We start from the raw sequence: 25,187 nt of genomic DNA, 5'->3' as shown, positions 1-25,187 counted from the left end.
TCGCTAAAGTAGCCCTTATTGAGTACTGCAAATACCCAGCAATACTCCCCCAATCTCCATACAACTATAAAGGGAAAGAACCCTAAAAGTAATATACTACAGATGCTCTGTTAAGGATCACAGTCTCTTGTCAATTCCATAATGGAAAGCCAATTGATCCCTAATATTGCATTTATTATATTGAAGCAATGTAGTATTTCTATTTGCCCAAATCAAGAAAGGTGTAAAATCTTGGAAACATTGGGAAACTCTTAGTAATTATCCAGGTAATTTTTAGGTGCCCCAAAACAATCAAAAGTGCCCTTTGATATTTATAAGACATGATGTACCATGCTGTCTAAACAGTGAACTGTTTCACAGACTGAACATGTATAACTAGAGCTATTTTTTCTGAAAGATGCATGATATCTACAACTAGTCAGATATAATATTTGTGATGAGGAGTTGCAGTTTGCAACAGAAGGCAACAACTAGCCAACCTTGCTTGTTTTTGTAAAACCTAACTGGGATTATCTAGGAAAATGAGAAAATATCCCGTGATAACATCATGACTACTATGCTCTAGGCACGGCTCTAGATTCATATGTGGCCCAATAGTGTAAACAGTCCTATATCTGTTTTGGTGAAGTTGATTAATCAGACAAATCAATCTTCAATTCAAATTAAACCTTGGCGTCACAAAGTGAAGAGCAAAATAGTGATGTTTGACACAAACCATCCATTTCTCTACCTTCCTTTGATAACTTGATGTCGTTTTCAGGGTTCAAGTCTCTCTCCATGGAATTTCATCACTGTTTTTTTTCTAAAGCACTTGTATGAAAGATATTTTGTGCTATAGACTTCGGGGGGAAAATAGACTTAATAGAAAACTTACAGTAAAGACCAGCAAGTTAGGTTTTTTATAACACATATTACATCAAAACATAGAGGAAAAAAGTATTTGAGTTTTGTTCTCAAAAGGGATAAAATAGCAAATCAAGAATAAATATAGCCTATAGCTTACAAAAATCCTTTAGCCACATTGCTTATGGAACAAATGCTGAAAACTGGTTCCATTTTGAGAGCGAAAATTCTCATTATCATCATTAGGTCGTTTTGCAGAGCACATTGGACAACAAGTATTTTCCAGCAGTTTCAATCATTTGCAGATAAAATATTTTTAACATAGGCCCTAAATGGGCTAGCATAAAGAAACAAAAAGAAAAATCTCAATGTACATGAAAGAACCCAATTTCCTTTGTATCATTTAGCCTCATCAAACACAGATGCCTAACTCCACAATTGGCTACCAAAAAGTAAACGAAAATTAACTCCAATGCCATAATTAAAGTCTGCCATAAGAATAGCAAATCGCGGGATTAAGAGTGAAGAGCTGGTGATTGTAGCAGTTAGTACCACATGACTTAGACTTTTTCCACAAAATGGAGCCAAAAAGAAAGCACAGATGCAAGCTGAAATTCATAGATCAAATCTGATGCAATGCATCAATTTATGAAGTGACCGTAGCCAAGTATCTCTTTCCATCCATTTTTTACAACCATATGTATTATTCCCATGGAAGGCTTTGGGGTTTGTACGACCTCACATACTCTGCACATAACACACAAGGATGTACAACAACACAGCTCTCATTTAAAAGCTACCCAAATTATAGCTTTACACAATTTCTAAGAAACGGGTGCAAGCTGCTTTCTTAAGTCTCACTTTTTCCCCCAGAAAGAAAAATTAAGTTCTTATTGCATTCTGAAATCAGGTTTATATAAATTTACATCTGTTCCTTGTTTATCCTCACTTCTATTTTCCACCACCATCTTTCTCCATTGCTTTCTTTGACTCAACTTTAGATTACAATTTTATTGCACGGATCTGACTTTATGCTATTACTCTGAAAAGCATTATTTGTACCGAGAGCTTTATATAAATTAATTGCATCATGGAGATATACTGGCCCATCATATTAATATTCACCAATTTAATGCATATGTTGTTTCACCATTATAATATGAAGTTCACTGAGCACTAGGAAAAGCTCTAGTAAAATAGATCAATGAATACATGTCTAATTCAGTTATTTGGGTATGCTTTTTAAAACATAAGCATTTAATATTAAATACAGCTATTTGTTCAATAATAGTTTATAAGTTTCTGCATATGTACTGTACTAGGAAACCTATTAAGATTCCAAACCCAAATGCTTCAACAGAATATTAAATCCTAAAGCGAAATTGGACAATTTAAGCCATTTAATGCACTTAGCTATTTAAGTAATCATTTGCATTTATTGTGCAATTTTTTAAAAAAACTTAAGGTAGGAGTTTAAAATCTCTTATCCATGAAACACCATTTTCAGGGTCCTCTATCAATCCAGATCAATACATGTTTATTTTATCAATGTATTTTTTTCAAAAAAAATCACAAAAGTTGGAAGGCAGAAGAGACCAATGCTCTCTGCTTCTCTTTTCTGGCAACCTACCTCTGAAATACACAGAAATTAATTTATTATCTGTCTGTATAGAAATCCTGTCTGCCTGCCTGCCTGCCTGCCTGCCTGCCTGCCTGTCTATGCCAGCTGAGTCAGCTTCGACCAGTCACTTCTCTCAGCCCTAGGAAGTAGGCAATAGGAGACCATGCCTGAAATCTTACTAAGAAAACTGCGGAAAACCTTGATGAGGAAATCCCACCTGGCAAAGAAGTAGATACTGCTACGTATAATCAATGGTGCAGTAAGTCCACAAGCCTATCAAGAGATACACTGAAATCATCAGTCAAGGCAACAGATTTAATTTCAGATTAGCGAGGGGTGATTTGGGAAATGGAGCAAAGCTGAGAACACAATCCAGTTGTCAGCATCTTCAGATCCGATAACTATTAAATGCAATGTTCAGTAAAATGCACTGTGTTCAAAACTATTTTAACCATTTAAAGAATGCAACTTCCTTTTGAAATCATAACAGAATCCCAAAGCACAGAAAGCTATATATTAAAATATATACAGGACTTTCATGCATGCTAGGGTTACTTGTTAAGACAGGCACAGAAGCCACATTAATAGCCTTTGTGGGGAGAAAAAAAAATCTGCAGCCGCTCCACCTAGCACAATATACTGCTGCCAAGATTTTAACTCACATGAGGCAGATGCAGAGTGTCACTCCAGTCTTGAAGGAGTTACACTGGACTCTCCTGTCAAAAAGAAAGAATCAAACTGACTTTAAAAAAATAGAGCAGTGGTGATGTATTAACACCAGTATGCTTGCTTGAGGTACTGGCTTGAGGACAATCAAAAAACCAGCCAGTGACACATAGTTTACATTTGCTGATCTATAGGCAAGATCCCATATTCAAACGACAAAACGCTCTTAGATTCAAACACAGAAAATTTGCAGGAGGCTTTAGCACAAAAGGGGTAATGTGTTTGTATGAATTATGCTCCTATGAAGATTTTTTTTAAAAAATTAGATCTTTGACTGCAATATGTAATGTTACTCCAGCAGCAACATAGAATGTATAATAATACATTAACTTATCAACTTGAGGTCATTGTTTGCTGTATATGACCTGGCTTACTTAAAATAATTGACTTTTTTCCATTTCCTCTACCACAAAAGCCAGTTTAGTGCACATTGGAAGGAAAGAGAATAGCACTGCATATATAATACTTAGGATTCTGAAAGAAAATAATACATCTATTTATTGAGACAAATGCTACAATAAATATTGAAATAGAGCAGAATAGAATATTTTATTTGGCCTAGTGTGATTAAATACACAAGGAAACTGTCTCCGGTGCAGAATCTCTCATTGTACATGCAAAAAAGCAGCAGAATAATGAAAATCATAATCATACCAATAGGAGGGGATAATAAGGATAATAATAATAATAATAATGTTACAGTCATGCTACTTGAGTAAATACATAAACACATTAGACAGCAGTGGGAGAATTAGGTGTTTAGCAGAGTGACGGCACAAAGGAAAAAACTGTCCCTGTGTCTAGTTGTCTTGGCATGCAATACCTTATAGCACCCTCCTGAAAAAAGGAGCTGAAACAGTTTGTGTCCAGGATGTGAGAGGTCTACAGTTATTTTCTCAGCCCTCCTTCTGACCCGGATAATATACAGGTCTTCTATGAAGGCAAGCTGGTTGCAATTATTCTTTCCACAGTCTTAACTATCCATTGGAATTGGTACTTGTCCTGTTTGATTGCTGTACCAGACAGTTATAGAACTACATATGGCAGACTCAATAATTCCTCTGTAAAAGTGTATCAACAGCTCCTGGGGCAGTTTTAACTTCCTGAATTGATACAAGAAGAACATTCTTTGTTCTTTTCTCTTTAATGGTGGTTCCAATGTTAAATATCCATTTCAAGTCCTGGGACATTAAAGAACCCAAAAATTTGAAGGACTCTGCTGTTGATACTGTGCTGTTGAATATGGTAAGAGGTGGTAAAATAGAAGGGCTCCTCCTAAAATCCATTCTCATCTCTAGTTTTAAGTGTATTCAGTTGTGTTATGTTACATGAAGAAATGTTAATAGATTGCAAAAACCTATGGAAGTATCAAGCAAAATAAATTCAGAATACACAAAAAATTATGAACAACTCACTCTTACCGATGCATTCCGACCTTTCTCATTTATCAGCCTGAAGACTGAAATCCAGAAAAAAACCCTGACACTTGCACATCATCTGCCCAACTTTAACAGTGATTCCCAATGGAAAGCCAAGGGGTGGCTGAATGCCCTGACATAGGAAGATATATAACTGGCTCCACAAAAAAGGAGGCTTTGAACTACCATGCCAGCAATGGACAATTCTGAATATGATTCACACTTCACATGGCATCTGCAGAGACTTTCTGTATTAATGAGGCACAGTATCCTCCCCTCAGTGTGACTGCGGGGTCCCATGTCAAACTACAGATCACATAAAAACAGGATATATACTAGTCCAGTATCTGATGTTTTAATATATACAATGCTGTACTTCAGTGGTTAGATGGCCTAGACATTGGTATTTGAACCTAGATATTTTTAATGTTTATATTTTATTGCATTTTACTAATCTAGATGAAATGTTAATACTGCTAGTCCAGGTATGATATGCCATTCACTAAATAAATAATATTGAGAATAAAAAATTATGAAGCTCAGGATTGGTGACTGATGACAAAACATTTCTGGAAAGAGTAAGAGTTGCAATAGGGATACACTTTATGCAAAATAGGCAGGTCCCATTTGGAAAGTTTGGGAGTTTTTTATTTTAAAATTGTAAGATCTGGTGGCTTTCACAATAGTTCTTGTTGTTTTTTTCTCATAATTGAGGAAAATGTGCTTCTGGTTTTTAGCAATATGGTTGGAAAGGGATCTAGGAACCTATGGTCATAGGGACTTAGAATGCCCACTCAGAGTGGTGGCCATAAAGGACAATAGTGTCAAACATGACTAAAGAAGCAGCTCACCTCTTTATATTTCTTATAAATGCAGAAGTATATTGATAAATGCTGACAGAGAAGAGAAATGGGAAGATGAACTAATAGCTTTCATAAATATTTACCTTTGAAAGAAAGGATCACCTGATACAGATAAGCCAAGCCTAATTAGCTAGACTAGTGTAGTGATTGTGCATCATTTCTGAGTAAACGTGTGATGAGCTGCATGTTGTAAGTTACTAAAATTCATCTAAGACAGTGGTTCCCAACCAGTGTGCCGCGGCACTAAGGGGTGCCGTGAGATCTTTTGAGGGTGCCGGGAACTTTTGAGCTACGGAGATTTTAAATATCTATTTCCTTATAAGGGTGCCGGGAACTTTTGAAAGGCTTTCCAAGGGTGCCTCAAACAAGAAAAGGTTGTGCCTCAAACAAGAAAAGGTTGGGAACCACTGATCTAAGAAGTACATTATAACTGAGATATTTCCATATTTCTAAACATAAGAGCAACTCCATTGATAAAACTCAAATATGCTGCTTGTGTGACTATATATGCAAGAATATACATAAACTTAGAACATTTAATTACAGAAGATGCTTCTTGCTATTTTAGCTACTGCAGAAGGAATGATGACTCTTCTTTAACCTTGCTATAAAAATTAGAAGCCAGCTGTGAAAACAAGCACATTCTATACATATCCGTCCCCTCTCAAAAGCAATTCCTATCTCCTTTTAACTGCAGCAAAGAGAAACTTCAGTATCAGTATTAATCACACAAATGTGAAATAATATTTCTGTTGAAACAAAATCTGGCAACCACGTTCAGTAAAGTTTCTGCTTTTACCAGACTCTGCTAAGTTTAATAGCAACAACCCTTAACTGATGGACTGCATTTGGTCTCTAGCATTCCTTTGTAATATACTATCAAAATCTGGCAAAAAGAAGTGGCTGTTTTCCACAGCATAATTCTTTTTTCCTAATATAATATTGAAAAGGTTAGCAAGAGGTCTCCTGGAAGACTATTCAATATTGCTAACAGACACCATGGCAAAGATTAAATATTTTTTAATCTTTTAAAGATTAAACATTTTACATATTCTTCTCTTTTCCTGGCATTGCTACATTCAGGATTGTGTTTCTATTTCAACTAACTCCAAATTTTAAAAATTCCTTCATTTCTCAGATTTTAACTCCAACTTTATCTTTTTTCTGCCAAAATCTATCATTCAATTTTGATGCTACATCTGAACTGTTACATATGAAATATAGCTGATTTTGGGCCACTCACTCTCTGTCAGCCCAACTCGCCTCACAGGGTTGTTGTGGGAAAATTGGAGGAAGAAAGAGTAGATATGTTTGCCCCTTTGGGTTATCTATAAATAATAAAGGTGAAGTTTAAATAAAATAAATAAAATTTATGTATAAATCACCATGAGCCATTATGGCTAAAAAGCAAGTCACAAGGATAATTAAACTGTATTATTGCAGGCTCTTCTCTTTATATAGAGGATTTTATCCATTTGTTCTAGACTTATTTTTATTTGCAATAAGAACTTCATCTATCATGACTCTATCCTTCTACAGATGGCCAGTACTATAACAGTATACCCCCCCCCAAAAGAACAACACACTCCTGTTATTTCTATCATATGCCACATGTTTTGATTTAACACACATATATTTAAATATTGATATTTGGATGATCCAAGATGGCACCGCCAAAGACTGCCTCAGTGAAATGCTCTCTAATGATTTTTTTATTTTTTAATAAAAAATTTATTCTCTGCGACTCACTGCAGAGTTTATATTCAGGAGACCATTTGCTAAAAATTAAGCAATGTTTCTTTAAGGAACAGCTTTCTGTGATCTCACCCTGTGTTTACAAATGTGGAGGAGATTTTAACACAGGAAGAAACAATTTCCCCAGAGCCATGGATTACCAAAAAAACCAAATGGAGGAAACAGAGGAAGAGAGGTAAAAGGATGGGAATTTTAAACCGCTTAAGGAACAGGAGAAATAAAACTCCTCTGCCTTCAATTTTCCTAACCAACATACATTCACTTGCTAATAAAATGGATGAAATTCTCCTTTTAAACAGATACAATTCTGATTTTTACAATTCAGCAGCCCTATGCTTTTCTGAAACCTGGTTAAATGAATCAATTGAAGATAGCAGCCTGCATATCCCAGGGTTTCAGATTCAATGATCAGACAGAATTGCAGAAACATCTGGTAAAAAGAAAGGAGGAGGCTTTTGCTTATATATCAACAACAGCTGGTCTCAGGATATAATTATAATATATAAATTCTGTGACAAAAACCTAGAGACATTAATTATCAACTGCAAACTATACTATTCGTCTCGTGAATTTTTCTCATTTCTTTTGATTGCTGTTTATGTCCCACCACAAGCCTGTGTTTAACAAGGCATTACGAACTCTAGCTGACCAAATTATGGAGGCTGAAGGCAAATACCCCAATTCACTGGCTATTATTTTGGGAGATCTAAACAAGGCAAACTTAAGGAAAGAGCTACCAAAATACTTTCAGCATGTCAATTGTCCCACTAGAGGCAAGAATACTTTAGACCATTGCTACACAACACTAAAAGATGCTTATCGGTCTTTACCATGAGCAGCTGTAGGACACTCTGATCATTGCATGAGTCACCTTGTACCTGCTTACAGGCAAAGACTTAAAACCACAAAACCAATAATTAAATCAGTGAAGACTTGGACTGAGGAGGCAAAGTTAAAGCTACAGGCTTGCTTTGACTGCACTGATTGGAATGTTTTTGAAGATACTTTTTGCAGACCTGGATGAACTCACAAATACTGTAACATCATATGTCAGCTTCTGTGAAGACCTATGTGTACCGACAAGAAACTTGCAAATATACAGTAACAACAAACCTTGGTTCACAGCTAAACTTAAGCAGCTACATCGTTCCAAAGAGGTAGCCTACAGAAAAGGTGATAAAATGCTGTACAATCAGGCCAGAAATGTATTAACAAGCGAGATCAGAGCAGCAAAAAGAAGCTATTCTGAAAAGCTAAAGAATCAGTTCTCAACAAATGAACCAGCAAACATGTGGAAAACTCTTAAAAATATCACCGGCTACGGCAAACCTCCTTCCCAGGCTGAAGGAAATCAACAACTGGCAGATGATTTGAATGTGTTTTACAGCAGGTTTGAAAGGAAACTACAGACACCTATCTCCACAACCCCCATCTCAGACACACCAACAGCAGCCAAGCCCCCTACAATTGACCCAATCCCATTGGGTTCACAACCCCTAGTGATCACAGAAAAGGAAGTGCAAGACCTTTTTCACAGACAAAAGCCAGGAAAAGCTCCAGGCCCAGACAAGATAACTCCTTCTTGCTTAAAAGTCTTTGCTGACCAATTGCCCCCCATCTTCACCCAAATCTTCAATAAATCGCTAGAGACATGCTATGTTCCTTCTTGCTTCAAGCACTCTACTATCATCCCAGTGCCGAAGAAGCCCACCATCAAGGAACTGAATGACTACAGATCAGTTGCTCTAACATCTGTAGTCATGAAAACCTTTGAAAGGCTAGTGCTGTCCCACTTGAAAACCAACACGGATCCGCTGTTAGACCCCTTGCAATTTGCATACTGAGCAAATAGATCAACAGATGATGCTGTTAATATGGCTCTGCATTACATCCTACAACATCTTGAATCTCCAAAGACCTACGCAAGGGTCCTCTTTGTAGACTTTAGTTCAGCATTCAATACTATCATTCCAGACACTCTTCTAACTAAGATACACCAGCTACAGGTACCTGAACACGCTTGGAAGTGGCTCATAAGCTTCCTAACAAACAGGAAGCAGCAGGTGAAACTAAGCAGAATCACATCAGATACAATTAGCACAGGGGCCCCACAAGGCTGTGTGCTCTCCCCACTTCTCTTCTCTCTATATACCAATGACTGCATCGCTAACGATCCATCTGTTAAGCTACTGAAATTTGCAGATGACACAACAGTGATCGGTCTCATTCGAGACAATGATGAATCCATATACATATGGGAGGTTGAACAACTAGCCTCGTGGTGCGACTGGAACAATCTGGAACTGAACACACTCAAAACCGTAGAAATGGTGATAGACTTTAGGAGAAACCCTTCCATACTTCCACTTCTTACATTACTAGACAACACAAAATCAACAGTAGAAACCTTCAAATTTCTAGTTTCTGCCATATCGCAAGATCTAAAATGGACAGTTAACATCAAAAACGTCATCAAAAAAGCACAACAAAGAATGTTCTTTCTGCGCCAACTCAGAAAGCTCAAACTGCCCAAGGAGCTGCTGATCCAATTTTACAGAGGAATTATTGAGTCTGTCATCAGCACCTCTATAACTGTCTGGTTTGGTTCTGCAACCCAACAAGAAAAACACAGACTTCAGAGGATAATTAGAACTGCAGAAAAAACAATTATTACCAACCTGCCTTCTATTGAGAACCTGCATACTGCGCGAATCAAAAAGAGGGATGTGAAAATATTTACAGACCCCTAGCATCCTGGGCATAAACTGTTTCAACTCCTACCCTCAAAATGACTGCACACCAGAAGAACTAGACACAAGAACATTTTTTTCCCGAAGGCCATCACTCTGCTAAACAAATAATTCCCTCAACACTGTCAAACTAGTTACTAAGTCTACATTACTATTAATCTTTTCATCGTTCCTCTCACCCATATTCTCCCATTTATGACTGTATGACTGTAACTTTGTTGCTTGTATTTTTATGATTTATATTGATATTGTTTCCTGATTGCTTATTTGTACCCTGTGACTATCATGTTGTACATTATGATTCTTGATGAACATATCTTTTATTTTATGTACACTGAGAGCATAGGCACCAAGACAAATTCCTTGTGTGTTCAATCACACTTGGCCAATAAAAAATTCTATTCTATTCTATTCATGTTTCTATTTGAAAGCTTTCCTCATGTTCTATTCCAAAAGTTACATTTTTTAAAAAATCAGGAACACATATAATAATCAATAATTATCCTGATAAAAATCATAACTAAAATTGGTAAGATATCCTTCCTTTTCCCAAGCAGCAATATTGTAATGGAGTCTCAATTAACTTGTTGTGACAAGTTGCTTGCAAGCAAATTAACTTGCTGTGTGTCCAGATCTAGCTAGTAAGTTGCTCAATGTTATTTTTCTGCAAATGATGCAAAATGACTTTACTTGAACTACTTTGTTTCTCAGTCCTTCACTGTTCTTTTGCTAGTCAATATTTATTTTCCCTCTAGACATCAACAGTGATTTCATGATCTAAGCCAGGGGTGTCAAACTTGCATTGAAATGTTGTCAACACATGACATATTGTGACTTCCCCCATTCCCTAAAATGGAGGTGGGCGTGGCCAGCATGTGACACATCTGGCTTGTGGGCCGCAAGTTTGACGCCCTATCTAAGTTTAATTAAAGACTCCTAGTCTTTACAGGCTGCTACCTCTTCTCTTACAGTTAACTTGAACATCCTGAATAGCTTTTCTGGGCTTTAGACGTTCTTGAACAATACAAAATGGACTAAAGGGATTCCTGGGCTATAGGCAGGCAGAATGTCCTAAATACAGAGTTGAGAGAAGATAGTTAAGTAATTTCAGGATTCAGTGAAAAGTATGTCAAGTACTGGAAAATATCCACAAATCCATTAATGTTGCTATGTATTCGGTATACGCCAACAGCCAAAAGCATACTGATAAGTTCATTATAAATTATAAATTTGCATTGAACACATTATCTGAAATTAGTGTAGTTAAATCAAGAATTCTGTACATAACTTTTAAAGTATGTGCGTATTTTTATCCATCTCCTGGGTTTTTATATTTGATCATATATAATGAGTTACTGCAATTAAAAATGACTTAATGCCAATATCTTATGGATTTGCAATTATCTTTTTCAGAAATGTTGAAAATATCCATACAAACAAAATGTTTGTTAACTAATATGTTACTATGTTTAATCACTGAATTAGAACCAGATATTCTGTAAACTGAAGTTAAATTGGCCCTAGAAAATATTGCTAACTCAGTGCTGCAGGAATTGGCAAAATATCAACAGAACTCTAAAATCTGATAACAGGATGCAGAAAATAATTGTGCAAACAAGTATGGAAAACAACTGTGGCCAAGGGCGTGAAAAAGATCCATTATATTTGAGTACCATAAAAAGGTAATATTAAGGAATGTTCTAACTAATGAACAATTGCATTAATTTAACACCCTAATAAGATAATGCCCAACATTTTGCAACACAGATTTTAATAATACATGGAACAAGAACTTCCAGATATACAAAATGGATTCAGAAGAGATGATAGCATCCAAGATCATTTGGCGAATAGCCAATGGAAAATGAAAAAAAGGGAAGATCCAAAAAGATATCTATTTTTGTTTTACTAATTGTACAATGGCTTTTAACAGGATAGTCTGAAACATACTATGGATGTTCCTTAAAAACATGGTATATCAGAAACCTCATTTGTCTATTGAAAATTACTATAATAACCAGGAACCTTCCATCAGAATGCAATATAAAGCAGCTAAATAGTTCAAAATGGGGAAAGGAAAATGCCAATGTTGTATATTTACATCTCATTTATTTACCTTATATGCACAATGTAAGTGGCAACAGATGTAATCTTCCTACGATAAAAAAAATAGGAAGGTCTAGCAAGAAAAAAGAATAGTATAAAATGGTTTCTTCTTTTTTTCCTGAGTGTTAATATATCTAGATAAAATTTACAGGATAGATAACAATTATGTAGGGGACGCAATTTCCTAAATTTTGAAGAAATGAGTACATTGATTTCAATTAATCTTTTAGAATATAACAGTCATTTGCTCAGACCATTTCTGCAACTATTCCAGTAATCCAGTGATTTTTGTAATTACAATTTGAATGAAATATGTCCTCGACTCAATCCTATTCAATTGACATATCCTTGTGATATGAATGGTTACAACTGAAGGTATTGAGAAACTAGAAATATAAACTGCTTATTCACAAGACTGCTGCAACGTGTTAGGGATGTGAAAAATATTCTGTTTTTCTTCTAGACCACAAGCTACTTCTAACAATTTTTATGTCTGGAAAACAAAATCAACCCAATTAAAATAAAATTTAAAAAATGAAATTAAAATAATCAATTTAAATAATTAACTATTTAAAGTTTGGAAAGACATATGTGTTCCAACCATCTTGTTAAACAGCAAGATACTAGAAGCCAGAAGCATCTTGAAAACACATTTCACTTCCAAACAATTGCAGGACTATTTCCAGAGCAGCTGAATCAGCACTGTCCAGAGGAAGAATGGAATGTTTCAGAATTCCTTGGAACATTCTGTCTCCGAAATGTAACATTTAACACACTTATAACCATTGCATGCCCAAATACATAAAAAGAGGTCTTGGATAATAATGCAGTCAACTGCAGTAGTAGCAAAAACAGGGCTTTCGTCATTGCCTACCCTCATGTTCACTTACCATGATTTGGAGTGATTGAATGTAAAAGAGACTCTCAAAAGAGATCTGTCAAACTCCTAATCTAAACGCCCTGCTTCTATAATATGGGCAAACACTATAGATACTATCTAAAATAATAATAATAATAAAGTCCTGGCCTAATGCTAGTAAAATGTTGTGCCTTTACTCAATCACCAAACTATGTATCAGAGTTGGAGTTCCACAATGGATTCTGAATCACAGACAGGAGAAGTTACACCTCTTAACTATCAGTACACAACTGATTACAAAACCATCTCAAATTACTTCCTTCCATTGGGTATACAGAATTATCAACATGACAGAAGCACATTATAGCATAGCAATTTTTCATTGAGTTAGAGAGCCAGGCACATATAAGTATTTTCAATCTTATAACCTAAAATGTTACTTTAAAATGCTATGCATACTTAAAATTGTTTTTATTCCTTGCAAAAAAAAATCAAAGAAAGAAAATGGCTTATTTTAACAACATGTGTGTCTTTGGGCATATAACCATAACAAGTTAATAATTGATTTAAAATTTCCAAAATGGAATACTCAGTTTTTGTGCACAACATGCAAAACACTAATTACTATCAGTTACTTAAACGTCTTTAAAAAGCATAACCACTTATTTATTTGCCAACTGCAAATGGTTGCAAGATGTACTGAGTGTCAAGACAAATATTACTGAAATTAGGAGATATAAGCAACAGTAATAGCTTTAGAATAATTGGTCATCCTCTGCTGAAGCTAGCAGATATAAAGATGAACTATTATTCATAAATACTAGGAACATGTCCCTTCATGAAAAATTACTTTTTCACTCAACTCTGCCTGGCATTAGTTGGGGGAACAGAAACATTAGTTGTTCAATTCTAAAAGAGAGCAACCACAAAGAAAAGAGACAAGAAATAACTCCTTGATAGAAGCATAATTATCAATACCACTCTAAAGACTATGTAATTCAGGATAAAAATAACTAAGATTTATTAACGGCAGATAGAAGTGAGGGTGATTTATGTTCATTTATTAGAATGTTTATTCTTCAACGAAATGGACAGGATTTATACAAAACGATAAGAATGTTGTCAACTGCTGTTTGTTCTTTAGTTTTCTCTATAAACAGCTTAAACAAAGTTTAAGTAGTTTCTTAAATAAGCACTTACTATTCCAAAATATAGTAAGACATTCTTGCTTTTGTTAGCAATAAGGCTCAGTTATGAAACATAGATTTGTATACATACCAGCTAAAGTATAATCCATATCAAATCCAAAGCACTTTATTTTTTCCATGGCTAGACTTCTATTCACAAAAACCCTGCCAAAAAAAAGGTAAGAAAACCAATAGTAAGTATTGTTGATATGAAATCTGAGTAAACAGCATGAGGAACACATATGCTTCTAACTATCCAAGAGTTATTAAGGGAGCATGCCAAAGGACAAAATGGTCAAGATGCATTTACAGTGATCCTGAGCACATTCACTTTGGAGCAAATGCCACTGGACTCAGTAGACTCATCTGGGAATAACTTTATACTGTACAGAACTGGGCTGCTAATCTCCTAAATGTAATAACATTTCTGGATGCTATCAGCAGTAGTTGGCTTTAAAAGATTTTTAAGAGAGCCAGATTTTTCATTTATATTATATGTATGAACAGAATTAACACAAATTGCAGATATCAATCAAAAATAAAGAAAAAAGGATGAAATAATGCTCTCTTTTTTTAACTCAACGAAAATAAAAGCAATATACCAAGAAGGTGGCATACTGGTTGTGGATTGATAGTTTGCCACAAACAATTACATAAATTGTTTAATATTAAAATTATTCTCAAAATCAAGCCTATCTCATTGTATTATTAAATAATACATTTGAAATTTTATCTGACTGATTTAAAAGATGCCACAGAAATTACACTCTAATTCCACCAATATATAAATGCATAAAAGGTAAAGGTAAAGTTGTCCCTTCAAGTTTTACCCCCACTAGATGTGACCAACTTTAGAAGGCAGTGCTCATCTCTGAGCTAGCATTGTCCAAAAATGTTTTGGCACTCAAGGAAAAAACCAAAAAAGTCCAGTTGCCTTTTGAAAAGAACCTTTGGGACAACCATGACCTGAATGATTGAGAATCTCCATAAACTTCTCTTTCATCCTTTAACATTTCATTCTGTAAGTAGCATGTAAGTGCACTATTACATCACAATGTTGTCATTCCATGCACTTGCCTCTCTCGTGTCCCTGCATTCTCTACTGTCTATGTCTGTCTATCCTTGGTTCTGACTGCATTTAAGAAATGCTGATCTCTTTGGGCAACTTATCTGAACCTAATTTGCCTGAGCTTACAGACTTCCTCTAATTCCCCTCTTGGCCTTACTCTCTCATGTACAGATTTCGAGTAAGCCGAAACTTAAAACAAAGGAGGAAATGAAGGAAGAATGTAGATCATGGGTGTCAAACTCGTGGCGTCATGTTGCTGTCACATGATGTTTCACAAAATTTTTCTCATTTGTGGAGCTGGGTTTGGCGTGGCCTGGGTGTGACTCATCTGGCCTGTGGACCGCCAGTTTGACACTCCTGGTTAGATCCTTCAGCTAACGATTATCCTTCAAGACATTTATTAAAAAGAATTGACGTATTCAGCATAAGAAATACTTTTGACTGCAGTTTACTACCAAAATCAATGATGTATTCACCAGTCAGCCACTGCTCACCTTGTAAGAGATTTCAGTACATATTTCCTGCAAGGCCTATTCCAGACAATAGTGCATCATTCTGAGAAATTCAGATCTTAATTTGTTGATGACACTAACTACATGAACGTCAGATGCTTGGCTCCTCTGATTATTGTGCTATGCATTAACTAACTTGAACAATGCTAATTTAATTGCAGTTTCAATTCAGCAATTGAATTATTTCTGGTGTCTTTCAAAAATTAAAGAAAAATCTTTTGAAGATCTTGCATTATTTTTTTTAATTGCCCTGCTATTAAATATACACCCCAAGGAAGCAAATTGTTTGGGAAATATGCTTTAAAAATGTAATTGAAATTTTGAATAAAGTACTGAAAATATGCATTCTATCATAAGGCAAGGTTAACAAAATTACAGTTACATTTTTGAAAGATTTCAGAGGAATTAGTCAATCCATACTTGTGGAATATTGCTTTCTGCATTAATGAAATAAATACAGTACAGTCACTAACAGTTTTTGTATCTTTAGGTACTAGTCAGATTTTCTTTTTAGATTTATAGATAAAGAAGATTAAAGTAACATTTCATTTGTACAGGATTATGAGGCATGGTAAATATTTTAAAAATGAACAAATATATCTGAAGATAGAGCATTATTAACTGCTTTTAACCTCAGAGATTTCCCTTCCAAAATTCAAGTACTATCCAAACAGCTAGTCTTAATACAAGACAATTTACAATTACAAACATTTGGATTCCAAACCATTAACATTTAAGGTCAAACTATCATATTTCTGCTCTAACAAGCTTACCTCATCATCTTATTTGGATGTTCTTCTTGTAAAATTTGTAGCTGTCAAATCCACGTTACCTATTTTTTAAAATGCTCCTTTCCCCCATATATAAGCAATTTTTCTTTTTTCTGGCTGGATTTCAGCATAGCACTATGTTTGAAACAAACTGGGAGATGCCACGTATCTGTTTAGACCGTGCTAGAGAACACAGATCTGCAGCTAATTTAATAAGTTAAAGAATATTACTGTTCAATACATCTCCGTTTGGAATAGAATCTCTCTGGCTATATGTTTTACCCTTAACTTTCAATGCAGCTCTAAGAGTCACAATTTCCTGGCAAGCTGCCTGTTTTGGCAGTGAAGCATAGAAAGTACAACGGTGGAATGAGATAGGAGGGAGGAGAGACAGTTAAACATGACAAAAGTTACACAACAGCTACCATCAGAATATACGAAAGGCACTATAAACAGAAGAAATATTGCAAATATATGATGCACCACATGAGCCCTTGGGATATCAACTGAAAGGCAGTATTGCCAAATATCATCCTGGCTTTGAATAAACAAGATATGATTCATCTTTCTCATACACGATAGATGGTTTGCTCTCTGGCAACATAATCATTACAAAAGGGCTGTGGGGCTTTTTTGTACCCTCTCAGGATTCTCCAGATATAAACATAGATATTAGTTTGTAAATTAAAATGAAATTAACCATAAAACAGTCCACAAAATTTGAGTTCTTTCTGGGAGTTTAGGAGTCTCATCTGAAAAACAAGAGAGACTGAAGAAATTGCATGTTCAAGTCCATAACCAGTTAACAGTCTGTTTGGACAGAACAGTATCTGGGGTGGTAAGCGCACCACCACAATTAAAGAATTGTTCTCTCTGCCCTGGAAGGGTTGTTCCAACCAGGTAATTTGGAAGAAATAATATGGTTCCTTCTAATTTTACGGAAACTTCTTCCTTCATACAGCTAATCTCAAAAACAAGTAATTTTAACAATATGTAGGAGAGTCTACAAGGAAGAACCAATTTGTCGTGGTAATTAAAATATCAGACTACAAACTGGGAGACCATGAGTTCTAAATCCTGGCTTAGATATAAAGGCAGTTGGGTGATTTGGGTCCAGGCTCTTTCTCTTAGCCCTAGAAATCAGGCAACAGCAAACCCTTCTGAAAAATGCTGCAAAGGAAACGTTTGTAGTCCCCAGGAATCAAAACTGACTTGAAGGTACATGCAAGCTTGCGCACATACACGTGCACACACACAAACATACATACATATACAAAGTAAGGAAAGAGACAGAAATGTACCTTTTCCTCCTTACATATTTTGCCTTTTTTCTACTCGAGTCCTCCAGACTCGGAGAATATGATCCTGCTCCATCAGTGGTGGGATTCAAATAATTTAACAACCGGTTCTCTGCCCTAATGACTGGATGACTAGGCGTAGCTGAGTGATCATGTGACTGGGTGGGCATGGCCAATTCAACATCACTCATATCGAAGGGAGCTCCAAAATTTTTATGCAAATTGGAATTGCTTGAGAATTCTGATTCTAAGTCACTTGGGTTTAAATCTGATTTAAACTAACCTAATCCACCTCGATGAGTCAGGTATCAAAGATCTAAAAATCTTTCTTTAGTTGTACCAACCATATCCCGTTACAACAATCTATTAAAACTATACAGGTAATCCTTACAACCACAATTAGGATCAGAACTTCTGTTGCTAAGGGAGGCAGTCATTAAATGAGTTGTACCCAATTTTATGACCTATTTTGTCACAGTTGTTAAGCAAACTGTCATGGTTGTTAAGTGAATCCAGTTTCCTACACTAACTTTGCTTGTTGGAAGCCAGTTGGAGAGGTCATAAATGGCAATCATTTGAGCTCAGGACACTGCAACCATTATGCTGGTTGCCAAGTGCCTGCATTTTGAGCACACGACCGCAGGGATTCTGCAATGGCCATAAGTGCGAAGACCAATCTCAAATCATCTTTTTCAGTACCACTATAACTTTGAACAGTGGCTAAGCAAATGGTTGTAAGTCAAGGACTATCTGTATTTACATGAAGTGCTCGAGTAACCCCATTCCCAGCCATTCCACAAGCATATTTTCTGACTCACGTACCTTTTATGTCATAGATCTAAAATTTGTGAAATACTCTTCGCCTTCCCCTGAGGATAACTTTTGCACCTGCCTGTTTATAGCTACTTAACAATTAAGATTTTTCTTTTCATACGTTTTGTAGGTATGTGATCACCTTGGATATAAAGTCAATTTTTATAACCCCCTATTGTCCAGTGAGCACTTTCATTAACAAAATTATTATTATTATTATTATTATTATTATTATTATTATTATTATTATTAATAATAATAATAATAATAATAATAATAATAATAATAATAATAAAAATAAAAAATACAGTGGATTTCAAGAACTATTTCCAGATATGAAATATTAATTATTAGCCTAAGAAATAAGTGCTATGAATTGCAAACACCATACATACAGAATACATTATATAAATTTAGCATTTTCACATCAGCTGTATTTTCCAAAGATATAATGCCAATTATAAAGATTCTGTTTAACTGAGTGGCTTCATTTGAGAAATGATTCCATACCACAAATTCACCTCTGCTTTTTGAACTTACAGTTGACCAAAATATAAGGATTATTGCAAATTTTGCATGTTGTGTTTTTGATTTGCTAAATTACTACCTAAAATAATGATAAACAAGGCAGAGTTCAGCTAATTGTTCTAAGAAAAATGTGATAAATGCACTTTTATGCCCCTTAATTTTTTTCTGCTTTTGAAATATTACGTTTAGCAACAATACAAAAGAAAAACTTTTGTAATATCATTTCTTGGTTTTTCTCTTCATTTTCTTATCCCAATTTTTTCTGTATATTTTTACTTCTTTTCTTGTTAAAATAAAATAGTTTTAATTTCTATTATTGAAAGAGACATTACCTTCCTCATAACTAAATACCCATCAATTATTTATCTGGAAGAAAACTGTATCCGTTGTCATTGCAGCGCCATGGAGCTTACCACTACCGCTCAGAATCTTTCGCTTTCCCCAAGCAGGAGGAGGACAGGGAGAAGAGAGGGTGAGGCCGCCCATTGCCATTGCCGCGCCACAAAGCTTTCCCACCCCCCCAAATCCCTCACTTTTCCCAAGTAGGAGGACAGGGAGAAGAGAGGGCAAGGCCGCTCCATTGCCATTACATCGCGCTCCTACCACCATCCCCCAGATCCCTCGCTGTCCCCAAGCATTTCTCTGCCTACCTGATTTCCAGTTCCGTCGCATTTCTCACCATTGTGTGCAGGGAAACAAAAGTTTGTGGGACTTAAAAAAAAAATCACTCAGTCAATTCCAACTTTGCAAGATCTTTTTCTTTAGCAAGAAGTTGGAATGGATTGATTGAACTTTTTTTTAGTCTCACAAATTTTTCTTTCTCTGCACACGACAGCAAGAAAAGTGACAGAGAAACGCGATGGAGCTGGAAATCAGGTAGGCAAAGAAATGCTTTGGGAAAGCAAGGGCCTGGGCAGTGGTGGGTGGGGCAAGCTCTTCTGCCCTCAAAAACCTCAGCTTTGATGGCTGACACTGAAAGGCAGAGCAAGAGCTGCCTGGAAGAAGCCAGTCGGGCCGGGAGTCGGAAATACCCTTCCTCCCCTGCTCCACCCCTCCCCATCTGCCACAATTCCAAATGCATTGGAAAAGGGGGCGGGTGGCTAAGTGAGGGGTAGGAAGCCTTCCCCCCCCCCCCCGAGCAAGGGGGGAAGAAGAGGCGGCAAGAGGAGCTCCATCTAATTCCACATGCCCCAATGAAAGGCAACAGCAGCTGGCCACTTCCCTTCCCTGCCCTCTCCAGTGCTGGAAGCCAAGTGTCAGCCACACACCCAGTCACCCATGCAGAGATCAGCTGGGCTATGGGGCCCACATGGGAGACCTGGGGGAAAGCAGGCAAGTGGGCTGGGACATGGGTACGGCACCAGGGAAGGCAGCCAAGCAGGCTGGGCCGCATGGGAGGTAGCTGGGCAAGAAGCAAAGGAAGACTCACCAGGGAGAGATCAGCTGGGCAGCGTGATCAAGGCAAGCGAGGGAACCAGAGAGCAGTAGCAGCCATGCACGGGTGTGACTCTAAGCGAGCAGCCTAGGCGGGCAAGGTGAGATAAGGAGTGGTGGGCCGGGCCAGCCAGTGGTGCAATTAGCTGGTTCTCCGAAGTATGCAAAATCTTAACAACTGATTCACTTGAACCGGTCTGAACCGGCTGAATCCCACCTCTGTGCTCCATGAAAGATGGAAATGTTGGTGTCTCTCTCTGAATACTAAACAATTTTGTGGGGATCAGCATGGCAGCAAATAAGGACTACTGAACAGTTGTGATGGTTTTTATATACAAAAGAGACTATTTGGAATATAGAAAGATATTTATATGTACTTTTTTAATGCAAGAAGATTCTATAGCAGATTTGTCCTACAAAATGTTGAGTATTAGCTTGTAAGGATTAGAGGTAATGTCTCTTAGAATGAGTGAATGAAGGTTATATTAGGGATACAGGCCAAGAGATAAAATATTCCTTGAAACCAGTTCCTATTTAGATCTCTCCCACAAATGGATTGAAGGCATTGCTCAACCTGCACTATATCCTCTAAGATTCAGGTCTAGATAAACATTTTCCTAGATAAATAGCTTTAATCCTTAGCAGCCAGGACACTTAGATTACAATAGTGTTTAATTCAGGGTGATGACTGGAAGGCTATTCATATATATTGTCTCATGGAAACAATACAATTTACCAATTATTTATCCTCCAGCCCACATATGCCAACTGAATTGGATAATAAAAGTAATATTTGATTCTGATGTACTAAGATGGAAATGCTTACTTTTCTATGCTATTTCTATTGATTACTAAATAATGAAAAATATTATAAGGGGATTCTAGCGATGGCTCAAAGTCACTTGGTGAAGAGATGGGCAGTCTAGAAATTGAATCAAACAATCAATGCCACAATATACATATGTGGTCACTTATAAGACCATATAAAAATATTCCTAATGTTTTTCTGGTAATATCAGTTCATTTTGTATCAAAATTTAGCATCCAGGATTGCACTGTACAGGTGTCATCAAAATGAGAAATGACAAAAGTATTAACAAAAAGAAAGTTTTAACAGCAAATTCTCAATAATGGTCTGGGCCACTATCATTAAAACACACACAAATTCTGGTGTGTGTGTGTGTGTGTTTTAATGATAGCAGCCCATTTCTGTCTGAATTCTGCAAAAAAGCATTTAAGAGAGCCAAAGTCATAAACGAATTGCCTGGAACCTTTATTCAGCTCATAGGTTGATCCCACCCATTTCCTAGGCTGGTGATGGCGAACCGTTTTGGCACCGAGTGCCGAAAAGGGAGCACACACACGTCTGGGCTGCAACCGGGAAGAGGAGCTGCCCAGGACACGCGTGCATGCCTGAAAATGAACTTCCAGTTTCAGCTACTGAACTTCTGGTTTCAGCCAGCTACTGTTCTGGGTTTCTGGCATGCATGTGCATTAGCTAGCCAGCACACATGCTCACGCAGGAAAATGGAAGACCAGCTCTTCTAGTTTCCGGCATTCCCGCATGCAAAAAAGCCAGCTGATCATTGCGTGCGCATGCGCGCCAGAAACCCAGAAGAGGAACAGCCGATGCCGCGTGTGCCAGGCAACATGGCTCCATGTGCCACTTTGGGCACACGTGCCATAGGTTCGCCATCACGGCCCTAGGCAATCTCAGAAGTTGGTGATGCTGAAAGATGTGGATCTTTGCTTTTATAATTCTTTTGTGGCTGCTAAGTGTATATGTTTTTATCATTTTTAATATTGTTAGCACCCCAGAATTGTGTAACTGAGATGGGCAGCCACTTAATACTAGTAATTAAAATGAAATAAAAACTTGTTTATTTATTTGGAAATCGTCATTAGAAGTATTGCTAACCTTATAAAAATTATGGATATAAACAACTTAAGCAAAATAAAAAACTTCAATGATATAATTTCCTTTCCAGAATCACATCATAACCGTGCTCTCTGCATATAATTACAGGTGGTTCTTGAGTTACAACAGTTCATTTAGTGACCATTCAAAGATAACATCATTGAAAAAAGTGACATGACCGTTTTTCAAGCTTACGACCATTCCAACATCCCCATGGTCATGTGACCAAAATTCTGATGCTTAGCAACTGGTTCATATTTATGACGGTTTCAGTCTCCCCTGATCATGTGAACACCTTTGGCAACTTTCTGACAAGCGAAGTCAATGGGGAAGACTGATTGACTTAACAACTGTATTCTTAACAATTGAAACAATTCACTTAACAACTGTGGCAAGAAAAGTCACCTAACAATTGTCTCACTATGCAACATAATTTTTGGTCTCAATTATGTTCATATAAATCTGGGACTCTGTATTTTATTAACTGTAGCAGCAAAATTTTGAAATGGTAACCTTTTCATTTTCAAGTTGCGTTGAAAGAATTTGAAATCTTAAAGGTTTAGGGATTATCAAAAGAACTGGAATATCTGAAAAATAACCCCTCAATATATACAGATGCATGATCATTACTGTCATATGTATGATTATGCAGAGAAATTAATGATCACACAATTGTATATTACCATGGTTACATATGGAGACAAATATTGTATTCTATTACTATAAAAAAAAACTGGTATTTTTGTATTCAGCCTAAGAAATTAAATAAAGCAAACTGATCTAAAATTCAAGTATGACTTATTCTTAGCCTTACATTCTTTATTTTATATGTTTAATATCATTTATCAAGTAATAAAGAAGCAATAGTTAAATTTTTTCTGTTGGACACTTCATCAGGGGAATGAAAAGGTATAAATAAATTGCTTACCAAAATCAGAAGTAACTGAGCTAACGGCATCAATTCCTACTTTTTTAAAAAACTACTTTTTATGTACTTCATTTACTCTTTGGTAAACAGTCATAAAAATTAAGTGGTCAGTTTTTAATGTATGGGACATGTATACAATAGTACTGAACATACACAAACTATTCTTGCAAAATAATTGAAATTTTTAGGCTAATTAGACTATATTAATTTTTAAAAAGATGATAGTATCTTTCATTTGTAAAATTCAGAAAAATTATTCTTTTTAAGTAGAGATGATATCTGATAATAGGAAGCCAATTCTAAATGGCCTCATCCTTAAACTATTCTGTTTAAACATTAGTTTCATCTATGTTTCCACATTTTGAGTGCAAAGCAAATCTCTGGTGAAGCCACAATACATATTTTGTGTCTATTTTTTTACCCCGGGACAGAGAACTTTCTACTCTCACGCTAGTTCAGTGAAGTCTGTGATATAAAAATAGAAAGATGCCTAAAGTGAAGCCAAAGTAAGACCAGTTGGCATATCAGAATACAGAAATAGAGGCCTAACTTCCATATTTTTATGCCAACCTTACACAAAGCTGTCTTTGAAAGAAGAGAAAGTAAAGCACTGAATCCTTTCTCACATCAAATATATTTAAAAGGAGTCATTTGTAAAAATATGTGCACCAAAATAACTTATTTTATCTTATTATCTTGGAATATTACAACCCCAATTCATTATACACACATAAAATAAGATAATACAAATACCTGGATTCTGCTTCTTGGCAATTGCCAGTAACAAGAGAGAATGGAAACCCAACTTTTTCCATTGTTTAACCTTTACTTGTAACAGCTGTTAGACGCCAAAGAACTGTATGCAATAATCCAAAGGATGACGAGAAGTATTCCCTCAGAGTTAAAAAATAGACATCACAACAATTTGGTGTCTCATACTGAACCTCCTTCCTGTCTAACTACAATCATACTGCGTGATTGTACTCCTACGGAGGGACCAGCCTCAGTTACTCCCAACCCAGATACATCAACAATGAGCAAAGGAGATAGCATTATTCTTCTGTGTAACGAAGAACTTCCTTCTACTGAAATGAGAGTTTCATTTCTATCCAAATTCATTCTATCAGTAACGGTTTATAAAAGAGTAGCATCTTATTTCCAAATATTTCAGTAAGTCAGTGGCTGTATAGTCAATTTCTATTTTTGTTTACACAACAAGCATTTCCACAAATAGGCTATAAGATATAATAAGAATTACAGTTGACACCAGCTATGAATCTAAAGCTAGCTATTATTTGGGATGAAGTAGAAGGGAGGGAGAAAGGAGGCATTTGTATTGCATAAATATTACACATAAAATAAGAATAGAAGTTGTAACCCATTTTCTATGGGTCCCCATACTTTATCTTTTTCGAATTTACAGCCAGTACTATCTATTCTAATGTATGCTTTATAAATCAGATTTTCCTAATTAATATACCTAAGATTCAATAAGCAAACCAGGTTTTTTTTAAGTCTTACTGAATTGTATTTACAACAAAACATAAAGCAAAATAAAAACATTTTGTACAATTTAATATCTATGATAATCTATCAGGTACTTAATCACTATACAGGTTAAGCCAGTCTTAAAGATGACAGTTGTAAAAAAGCTATGTGCAACACCCACCCAGGGTGATGTAACACAACAGATCTGTCAACAGATTTAGTCCAACTTTTAGTTATCCTGGCGAAATAACTAAAGGCATAAACATGCAATTCTCTAAATTCTATATAGATTATTCCAAAA

The 25,187-nt window shown here is 36.1% G+C and overlaps 1 protein-coding gene across 10 annotated transcripts in view; it reads right to left on the bottom strand.

The window, feature by feature from the left end:
• The window catches only part of NT5C2 (5'-nucleotidase, cytosolic II), a 68,082-nt gene that overhangs the window by 25,992 nt on the left and 16,903 nt on the right, over positions 1-25,187 (bottom strand). For 3 of the 10 annotated variants that reach the window (XM_058188697.1, XM_058188695.1, XM_058188700.1), the window contains one exon: positions 14,220-14,293. The exons of 2 other annotated variants lie outside the window; for them this stretch is intronic. In XM_058188697.1, coding sequence (XP_058044680.1) covers positions 14,220-14,293 — 74 coding nt within the window. Of the gene's footprint in view, positions 1-3,126; positions 3,181-14,219; positions 14,294-16,482; positions 16,845-17,780; positions 17,984-24,151; positions 24,347-25,187 lie in introns of those variants that run through there. 5 more of the 10 variants (XM_058188702.1, XM_058188704.1, XM_058188698.1 and 2 more) reach the window with 4 other exon arrangements.

Source organism: Ahaetulla prasina, chromosome 6, assembly GCF_028640845.1.
Source record: "Ahaetulla prasina isolate Xishuangbanna chromosome 6, ASM2864084v1, whole genome shotgun sequence".
Lineage (NCBI taxonomy): Eukaryota > Metazoa > Chordata > Lepidosauria > Squamata > Colubridae > Ahaetulla > Ahaetulla prasina.
This window is presented reverse-complemented; position numbering and strand designations above follow the sequence as displayed.